This window comes from Girardinichthys multiradiatus, chromosome 12 (genome assembly GCF_021462225.1).
Source record: "Girardinichthys multiradiatus isolate DD_20200921_A chromosome 12, DD_fGirMul_XY1, whole genome shotgun sequence".
NCBI classification, from domain to species: domain Eukaryota; kingdom Metazoa; phylum Chordata; class Actinopteri; order Cyprinodontiformes; family Goodeidae; genus Girardinichthys; species Girardinichthys multiradiatus.
The window spans coordinates 33,850,107-33,860,628 of NC_061805.1; the positions used below are offsets into that span (position 1 = coordinate 33,850,107).

General features: G+C 40.0%; 1 protein-coding gene across 2 annotated transcripts; it reads left to right on the forward strand.

Moving 5' to 3' along the window:
* The first annotated feature begins 2,481 nt into the window (after positions 1–2,481).
* On the forward strand, positions 2,482–6,000 carry LOC124878245 (zinc finger protein 771-like). Of its 2 annotated transcripts, none has more exons than XM_047382106.1 (2): positions 2,482–3,238; positions 3,798–6,000. In XM_047382106.1, exons 1-2 carry the CDS (start codon positions 3,031–3,033, stop codon positions 4,928–4,930), a joined length of 1,341 nt encoding a protein of 446 aa, XP_047238062.1. In that variant the 5' UTR covers positions 2,482–3,030; the 3' UTR covers positions 4,931–6,000. The 2 variants fall into 2 exon arrangements, with proteins under 2 accessions (XP_047238062.1, XP_047238063.1); XM_047382107.1 differs by lacking the exon at positions 2,482–3,238 and adding an exon at positions 3,278–3,564.
* The last annotated feature ends 4,522 nt before the right edge of the window (positions 6,001–10,522 follow it).

Here is a 10,522-nt window from a genome sequence, read left to right on the forward strand (position 1 = left end):
TGGCGTAGGCCTTACCAGGGAGGCTGAGGAGTGTGATCCCCCTATAGTTGGAACACACCCTCCAGTCACCCTTCTTGTGAAGGGGGACCAACTCCCTGGTCTGCCAGTCCAGAAGTACTGGCCCCGATTGCCACGCAATATTGAAGAGGTTTGTCCACTATGACAGCTCAACAACATCCAGAGACTTGAGGTACTCAGGGGGTATCTCATACACCACCCTCAATCCTTGATTGAAGTATGTACCTTGAATTCAGCTGTGCAATTAATTGAACAACTTTTCTCACAGTGTAAACCATGATTCGGTTTGTGCAAATAGCAGCAATCCAGTTAAATTTCTGTTTTCTGGGCACTTCTCTGGTGAAAACAAAGTGTGAAATGCTGAGTAGATTGCTACTTGATCTGATTGGGTTCTGCTTATCTTGTCAGCTTCAGTCTGGGTCCACAATACAACACCAGTTTGGCATCTCAGAAAACCACTCATTATTGTAATTGATCAGCTAAATGTTTAGAGAAAGATGCTTTGTTTTGGGCACAGTAAAAGTTTCTTTTTACTCAATAAAGAAATTCAGCCGGTTATCTAAAGTTTTGGAGATAAAACGTCAAATTCCAAAAGCTGGTTCATGCTTTGGCATCTGTGAATTCAGTCACAGAGCAGTCAGATTTTAATCAGCTGTTAAAGATCTGTGATCTAAGCAAAAAATAAATAATGACCTTTTACATACTGCACATCAGTAAAACTGGTCTCTCTAGTTAAACTGAAGACCAGGAATCTTTGAGTCCCTCTAGTTGGGTTGATAGCATTTCATTATAGAATAAACCATATATTATTAATGTGGGGGCTGCGCAGTTGGTTGCACTGTTGCCTTGCAGCAAGAAGGTCCTGGGTTCAATTCCCAGCCAGGGGTCTTTCTGCATGGAGTTTGCATGTTCTCCCCATGCATGTGTGGGTTCTCGCTGGGTCCTCCAGCTTCCTCCCACAGTCCAAAGACATGCCTGTTAGGTTAATTGGTGGTTCTAAATTGTCTTTAGGTGTATGAGTGTGTGCATGGTTGTTTGTGTGTTGCCCTGTGATGGACTAGCAACCTGTCCAGGGTGTACCCTGCCTCTAGCCCATAGACTGCTGGAGATAGGCACCAGCTCCCCTGCAACCCACTATGGAATAAGCGGTAGAAAATGACTGACTGACTAATTAAAGTGGCCAGTCAGATAACAGTTCTCTTTTTTTTTTTCTGAAAGTGAACTTATGTCTGGTTACTTGGAAATTTGAGGGTTCAACACTTTCCAAAACATTTTAATTGCATTACATAATAAAAGTTAAGTCTTTCTTAATGAACAATAATCATAATTTTTGCCTGTTTGCCACTCCAGACATTGGCAGCATGAACTAAAGTAGGGCACATATACCCTTAGAGTGACTGTTCTTTCTTTCTCTTTCTTTCTTTCTTTCTTTCTTTCTTTCTTTCTTTCTTTCTTTCTTTCTTTCTTTCTTTCTTTCTTTCTTTCTTTCTTTCTTTCTTTCTTTCTTTCTTTCTTTCAATCGTCCAGCAGGTGGCAATACCGAGCCAATACGTCTCTTTCTAGCCTCCGTTAAACCCGGAAGAAGGCTGGGTCAGTTAGCAGAGTTAGCCTTGTTGTGGTGTGTAGCTAGGGTTGCCAACTCCTTGATAAATAAATAAGGGACACCTCCTGGTAGGGCCATCCAACTCCACTGTCTGCACCTCTACCGACCTGGTGATTTTTTTCACCCTTTTTCTTTGTGTGAAATGACTTTGGAAACATTGGACTCGAACCCAAGTTTAATTCGATGCATGTTTTGACTGATACAAATATCCATGGAAAAATAATTATTCAGCAATTTATAAAATATTTTATTCTTTTTGCAAAATAAAATTACTAGACAAAAACAAATATCCTTCTAAAATAAATAAACCACTATTGAAAAGACCTCCGTCCTGCTTAACTTAAAACAATATAAAAAAGCATAACAGTATAATGCAAAACGTTTTCGTAATAGTGCATTTAGTGCAAACAAAAAGTCTGTAGAAAAGTTGTAAACATAAACACTTTAAAGGCCATGACTGTACAGTTGTGGTGAAAAAAATATTGAACTAGTGAACTAAAAAATGCAGTACTGAATTATGTAGAAACAACCTATTTTTTCCATTTATATTTCATTTGAGCTCTTGCTGCTGCAAGGAGTTGTTTGCTTTTCAGGACTACCGAGTAAAACTCTGAGCAGAACATTTCATTAATTAGACTGAAAATTAGCTCACTTCTCATTAATTCTGTAGAACATTTGTTCCTCACATCAGTCCACTTATTTTTCATGATGGAGAAAATATTTTCCACAAACCCACTAGAAGAAGGGATGCTGAGGACAAAGGGTACAATAGCCTGGATCTATCTATCTATCTATCTATCTATCTATCTATCTATCTATCTATCTATCTATCTATCTATCTATCTATCTATCTATCTATCTATCTATCTATCTATCTATCTATCTATCTATCTATCTATCTATCTATCTATCTATCTATCTATGATGAGAGCACAGTTGCAAGAAAGTGGGACAACTTCGCCGAAAAACACGTTGTTTGAGCTTTCACGGCCTCCGTAGATCTCCTGCGGCGGAAGCACGGCGCGCTGGTTACGAGCGCTGAACAAACACGGGCCTTTTTTCACGTCTCGGCGAGGAGACGCTGGGGAAACCGTATCTGATGGGAAAACGCGAATCAACGTAATACCTGTAGCCATCCTTAGCAACGGTACCTGCTGGCCAATGAGATGAGCCGAAATATTCTGTCAGTTCATTGGTCACAGAGCAGGATATGGCTGGTAATGAATTTACCGTAATGTTAAATATAAAGCACTCCATCATTTATTAATTCTATTGACATTTTAGTGAAGATTTTTGATCCACTTAATAATACGGGACTACGTGCGTCCCGTTTCAGCTCAATACGTGACGCGTACTTTTTATTCTAAATACGCGACGATTCCGTTTTTCAAGGGACGGTTGGCAACTCTATGTGTGGGATATATATTCGTGTCTCTGCAGCAACAATGTCTTCAGCTCAGTCTCTGAGAGAGTTTATCAGGGAGCGACTGATCGCTGCTGCTGAAGAAATATTCACAGAGGTTGATAAAACCATCGTCCTCTATGAGGAAGAGCTGGATCGTCAGCGCAGACTGCTGGGAATCTGCTGGAAACCTCAAATAAAGCTGCAGAGAATAGGTATGAACCCTGAGCGGTGCTGATGTTGTTTTAATGAACATAGAGCTGCAGGGAAGTCTTGTTAGAGGTGTTTCGGATGAAGTGCAGATGTTCTTAAAAGGTCTGTGGCTTTATCCATGCCCGTAATTTAAAGACTACTGAAAATGTAATGCCTTTTCCAATGTATTGTTTTTATAAACATGACTTGGATTTTTTTAAATTTCTTCAAATTCTGTACATATTATTGCTGACAAATCGGGATGAGTTCATAACCAAATTAAAAGACTGTCAGCAAAAGGCTCGGCTGGCAACGGTAACAGGGAAGACTTGGGCGGGGAGGTTAAGAGGTGAGAATAGTTTGTTTCTTGAAGTATTCTTCTTATCTCTAAACAGCTGACCATTCAGGTTCCTACAAAGATTACCACAATTTATTTTCTTTCTAAAGAATGGATCTGTGGGTGGTTACTTGGACAATGGAGGCATCGATAACCTCTAAAACATCTTGAGCAGAATGAAATAATAAAAGTAAAGTATTCTATCTTACAGTCATATTCAGCATTTTTTCTCTTTGTCTGTTTAGACCTCCCACCGCATTATATCTGGAAGGAGGAGGAGGTTCTCACTGAGCAGCAGTTCTACAATCAGGAAAGGAGCTCGGGATCACACCAAGAAGTACCAGAACCCTGCCTGATGAAAGAGAGCTTAGAAGAACTAGAACCTGAGCAGATACAAGAGAAACACATTGTACTAGAACTTCTCCATATCAAAGAGGAGGAAGGAGAACCAGACCCTCTACAGATAAAGGATGAACAAGAGGAACTCTGTATCAGTATAGAGAAAGATCAACTTGAACTTAAACAGGTGACAGATACCTTTATGGAAAGTTCTACTTATGAAGAAAGAGATCACATGGAACCAGAACCAAATGGTGACAATCTCCTTGTCCAAAACTCTTCTCAACTTGAGAAACAAAATCAGGAACGGAGTGATTATAATGGCCGAAAATCAAGGATAAATAAACTGAAACAAAAGAAGAGGCATCAGAAAATCAAAGGTCACATTGACAATGTTGACAGTCCAAAATTAAAAGAACAGAAGAAAACAAACATGAATAAGAATCGGTTTTGTAGAATTTGTGGTAAATCTTTTGCTCGTAGGCATTTGACTGAACACATGAGAACTCACCCAGGTGAGAAGCCTTTCTCATGTTTGACCTGTGGAAAACGTTTTAGCGGAAAAGGAAATTTATCTAAGCACATAAGAACCCATACAGGTGAGAGGTCTTTCTCATGTTTGACTTGTGGAAAAAGTTTTAATTTAAGAGGAAACTTATCAAGGCACATAAAATCCCATACAGGTGAGAAATCTTTCTCATGTTTGACTTGTGGAAAAGGTTTTGTTCAGCAAATTCATTTGACCTGTCACATGAGAACTCACACAGGGGAGAAGTCTTTCTCATGTTTGACCTGTGGAAAAAGTTTTAGTTTAAGAGGAAACTTATCAAGGCACATAAAATCCCATACAGGTGAGAAGTCTTTCTCATGTTTGACTTGTGGAAAAGGTTTTGTTCAGCAAATTCATTTGACCTGTCACATGAGAACTCACACAGGTGAGAAACCATTCCCATGTCTGACGTGCGGACAAGCATTTAGCAAAAGGAGAAGTTTATTTCATCACAGCAGAATTCATACAGGGGAAAAACCTTTCATGTAGGAACTGTGGAAACAATATTTCTCAAGAAAGTCATTTAACTGTTCATATGAAAGCTCACCAAGTTGAGCAGGTGTAACCTTTGAAGATTGTAATTATTCTGAAACCCTTGAGTATTTCAGAACTGCCAGGGAAGATGCTGGGCTCTTTGTTCAAACAGTAGCAGTAAAAAAAAAAACCATTGAGGCAGCACACTTTGTTCTTTATGAAAGCCCATTTCCACCTCTCTGATGAAAAAAAAAAAAACCTTGTATCTCATAATTATGTCATAATTTAGTCATAATTATGAGATACAAATTTGTTTGTTTTTTTCTTCAGAGTAGCGGATGGGCTTTCATAGTTCTTGTTTTTATGAACAATTTAACTTTTTTTTTTTAAATAAAAGGTTTTCACAAAAGCTAAAACAAACCAAGCAAATGTGCCAAGAGTTTGAATGATGTATTTATTTTTTTTGCCAGAGAGATTTATATATTCATTGGGGATTTGCTGAGCCTGATTACCTGCAATGCACTTTATATGTTTCCCAGTTCCAGACGGTACAAAATGCAGCTGCTCGTCTTTTAACAGGCACCCGAAAATTTGATCATATCTCTCCTATTTTAGCTTCCTTACATTGGCTACCAGTACATTTTAGGATTCATTTTAAAATCCGTTTATTTGTTTTTAAAGCTCTTAATGGCCTTGCCCCGCCCTATCTGTCTGAGCTGTTATTCTTGCACACCGTCACGTTCCCTCAGGTCAGCTAATCAGTTGTTCCTGAAGGTGCCAAAAACAAAATGCAAGCTCAGAGGGGACCGTGCTTTTTCTGTGGCAGCTCCCAAGCTTTGGAATGATCTTCCTTTGGGCATAAGACAGGCCTCTTTACTCACTGTTTTTAAGTCCCTCCTTAAGACCCATCTTTTTTCTTTGGCGTTTGGCAAAATCTGAGATGTTTTTACTTGTTTTATTGTGTCTGTACATTAATATGTATTTTATATTCAATCTTTTTCCATTTTGCAATGTTTTTATAATTGTGTACTGCACTTTGGTCCTGTCAGTGTATAAAGTGCTTTATAAATAAAGTTGGTATGGTATGGTTACAGTTGTTGTCTTTTCCTCTTTTCTGTTGTAAAAATACAAACAAGCTAAAAAACAAAACATTTTTTACCTGGTTTCTCACTTCTCAGCTCAGATCTGTGTTTGCTGCACAGATCCCTAACCAGGTTTCCCATGGGCAGATTGAAATCCCAGGCCATTTAAATTCAGATACAAGTTGTGCTGGTACACAAACCCTGAATTGAACAACATTGGATCTCTTTGATCATATGTTTTAGGGTAGCATTTATTTATAGTCATGTAATGATAAACCACCTTACAAAATTGATTGTTATGAAGAGGCAATGAACAAACACTGTAGAGGGGGAGTGGGCAGATCCTGACATCTAGAGGAAATGGGTTAAATTATGCATGTATTCTGTGCTCATGTACAAATTTTGCAATCTATTCTCCAACCATGTGTAATCTTATAGGAGAAGGTTAATAACTGTCCTGTTGGCAAAGGTTGGTTGTTAATTGGGATGAGTACTTTGACCTCTGACCCATGCACAACTGGGGCTCTGAAACCCAATTTCTGGAGAGGGGCAGATCACCTACTCGGGAGTTCACCAGGGATTTTTGAATTTGTATAATCAGCCCTGTTTTGTTAAGTCTTGAACACTTGGTTGAGGAAAAGGGCAGAACTGTCATCACCTGGTAATGAGTTGGATCTGCTGCAGGAAATCACAAATTTATTCTTGCAGAATTGAGTGGATTGCACCTATCATTAAAAAAGTCAAAGTAAACGTACTGTAAAGCAGAGGTGGGACCAAGTCATTGTCTTGAAAGTCACAAGTAAGTCTCAAGTCTTCACTGAGGTCTCAAGTCGTCAAAGTCCCAAACTTTTAGTTTTGGGTCTTAACAATCCATTTGACCAATAATGTAATTTAATCAGAGCAAAAATATTTTTGATATTCATAATTTATTTTAAAAGGTGTTTTTATCCACCAGAACAACCAGCAAGATGAAGTAAGCTTCAAAAATGTCTGAAAAGCAGGACTGATGTTGCTAACCAAAATAAACCAAATATCCAGCAAATTTAGAAAATGTGCAAACTGATCTCATTGATAACATTGCGTTAATTTTTTGTTTGTTTTTTTAAAATTTTGTTTAAATAAAAAAAACATGATTTTAAGGAAGACATCCCAGTTGCTCTCAATCTTATAGCAATTTGCGCTGAGTCTTACAATCAATTACCAAGGTCCATCCCCATCAGCTTCTTTTTTGTCTTTGTTAGATGCAGAAGAAACGCAGGTAAACAGGACAGATGAAGCGGGCTTGTTGTCGGAACGAGGAGTCAAAGTGAAGTCACGAGTCAATGGAATGAAAGTCCAAGTAAAGCTCAGTCTTCCATGATATTTTAAAGTCATTAGGTCAGAGATGAGGTGAAAAAGAGGCAATAGAAGGGGAAGAATATGAAGAGATGAAAGAGTCACAGAGCATCATGCAGATGTGGTGCAAGACGAAGAATAAAAAGAACCAGGCAGGTATAAGGGAAAAGAGAGGGTCAGAACCATCATGTTGCATCTGGCAGAGCTGGGCCATTCAATTCAATTCAATTCAATTCAAAGATACTTTATTGATCCCCGAGGGGAAATTAGAATTCCAGTACAACCCATCCAAACATACATCATGACACAAGACAAGGGGGGACGGGTCACCGAGGCTTTGCTTCCCATTCACAGGCGCTGCCCTTGTTAGATGAGAAAAGAGGCCACATTAGGAAAGTAGAGGGAAAAAATCATATTTCACACTTTATCCTTAGCAGGATATAGTTTGAGATTGCAAAAAACCTCAGCACAAAGAAGCAACAAGTTGACAAAACAACATCATGCTGGGAACAGTGAAGGTGATGTGAGGGGTGCATATGTTTATCTTGAGCATGTCTGTGTGTGTGTGAGTGATTGTGTGCAAGTAAGTCCATGAAGCACTGTCACAGAGGCCATTGTCCTTGATGGTTCGTTGGAATGTTCATCAAACGGCCACAAAGTTCTGAGCAGGTCCACAGGTGTCCTCAGGGAAGGGAGGGGGCAGAGGGAGCAGAGCGTCATGTTTACATAACTTCCAGGAGAAGTTGAAGATAGCCAGCCATCAAGGCCGTGCAGGGGAGCCAGATTCAGAAAAACAATAATTATTTGGGTTAGGCTGACTCTTAATTTTCCGTCAGCCTTGAGAGTCTTGCTGGTGCTTCTCAAAGGCGAATCCAAACAGCCAAATTCATGGTCTTTCTGCCAGATCCGAGCAAACAACTTTCTCCAAGATTTATCCAGGAACCGCAACCTGCCTGCGATCCTAAGGATCACATCCAGTCTGCGAAATCAGCTCACATAACATCTCAGTCTGAGTGCTGATCGCCCTGAAGACCCCATCACACATGCCAGGCAGCCTTACAATAGCCAGAACAGCTGCTGACACTCCAAATTTCTCGATATGCCAGGTAACCGCTGACTCCAAAAAGCAGAAATCCTGATATCAAATCATCTGGTCTATAATTTTTTACTGCACGCTTTGCCACAAATGGCCAAAAAACACAAATCAGAAAGTTGCCAAACCATGCATTGACCAGAAAATGCCTCTATCACTTTAATATTTGGATTAATTTAAATAATTGTATAATTAATGAGGTGCAGCAGGACATTTGTTAATGTGAGGAGCACAATGACTGTTTTACAGAAACATTCTTTCACCTTACCACATGAGTCACATGTAAAATAGAAATAAGAATACAGATTTAATGGATTTTATTTCAAAATATGTTGTTCCTACTTATCTACTGTCATTTTTAAATATTTATGTAGCCTAAAACACATAAAAAAGTATCGGAACAAATGCTATGTAAGGAAATCTGTATTTCAAATATTCCATTTATCAGTGCTTTAATTAAGCTGAGCAGCTGTTTTAAAAGCATCAATGTCAGTACATCTCTGGCAGCCTGTTGGGAATATCTCAAAATGAATAGGTTTTCAATTCTCCCATGCAGACAAACACCCATGTGGAACAACCCAGACATCCTGCAAAATAAAAGGGCTCTTAACATCTCAACATTAAAGAGTAAGGTAATAAAGAATTTACATATTTGATGAAAGATACCATGCCCTTTAATGTTTTAGAAGATTCATATGGCATTGAAAAAAATTCAACAAAAACTATTATCCAGTCCAAATTAAGGATCAAACTGATAAACCTAGAACTTCTTCTATAAATAACTAGCTTCCTTAAAAGTCAACCACCAAAATTACTCTCAAAAGCTTAGTATAAAACTTTTAGAAGTAGATTTACCAATCTCACATCCTTTCAGCAACAGGAATGTTGATTTATCTGCCAGTACAAATATGAACTTTTAGAGACAAATTTGCTCAAATGCTTTTAGAATGGCCCAAAGTGCCAACCTTCAGCTTACACTAGAAAATCCTTTGGATGTTCCAAATGGGTTTCTCACCAACACATGTCCAAAAGTTTGAATTTGTTTGGTCTCCTAAAATTAAATAAATCACTTTGTAGTGTAAGATGGTTATGCCCGGATGGATGGCGGGAGTTTGGAGGCTGCATGTGGGCTGGGCTGCTGGAGATGGGCTCGCTCGCCTTGGCTGGCCCGGTTTCTCCCAAACTGCTCCTGCCTAGGCGGCAGACACTCTGTGGGGACTCCACCCTGGCTTCTTTGGGGATATTTGGTGGGTTTCTGGCCTCGGGTGTAATTGTGTTGGTGTGGCTGAGGGTGAGACAGAGATGGGGGCAGTACCATCCAGTATCCACCGTCCTCTATATTTGGCCCAATCCTGAACTTCAATTTTAATGACCTATAGACACTTAGGGCTTTGGGGTTGGGAAGACTGCTGTCAGCAAGCAGTGGAGCCCTGCACATCCCTGCCACAACCACAATTTTAATGCTCTTTAGACATACACATCCACATTCATTGAAACATTGCCCATTACCACAGTCACACATGCAAAGATCATGGGGTGGATATGCTGGGCTCAAGAGGCACAGCATGGTCCTCTTTTGCTCCCATTCTAGCACCTGTGGTGGTTCAGCATGGACTGGAGGTGTGGGGATGTCTTTGGGGTCTCGGAGGATGCCATTGGAGGAGTCTTTCTACCACGGGTTGGTGAGCAGCCTGGAGGTCTAGGTTCCGGGTTTGGTCTGCGTGGCAGGGCATGGTGGTGTGGCTGGTTCGGGGATTCTTAGTGCCCTATGTCTCACACTGTGCCTCTTTGCCTTCGGGGCTGCATCTCCTGTGCTTTACTAACAACCTACCTGTGTATGGGGCATGTGGCTGCCCTGAGGAGAAGCCCTGTGTATGTCTGCCTGGGACTGCTGCGGCCTTCCAGAGCTGAGTCCACTTGTCCTTTGTTGCTCTTGGTGCTGGGTGTTGAAAGACTTCTACGGTTTTCGTCACTCCAACAACTTACAACTCACTCACACACGCACCACACTCAACACAGACACATTTATTTCTACACATACGCTTACCTACACACCCACGTACTGACACACAATCAAATGGTTGAAGGTCATACAAA

What these genes read in the sequence shown, in the direction of transcription:
- LOC124878245 (XM_047382106.1), top strand. Translation starts at nt 3,031, where the DNA reads ATGTGTGGGATATATATTCGTGTCTCTGCAGCAACAATGTCTTCAGCT. An exon ending in AATAAAGCTGCAGAGAATAG is followed by an intron (nt 3,239 to 3,797) that starts GTATGAACCCTG and finishes TTGTCTGTTTAG; the next exon opens with ACCTCCCACCGCATTATATC.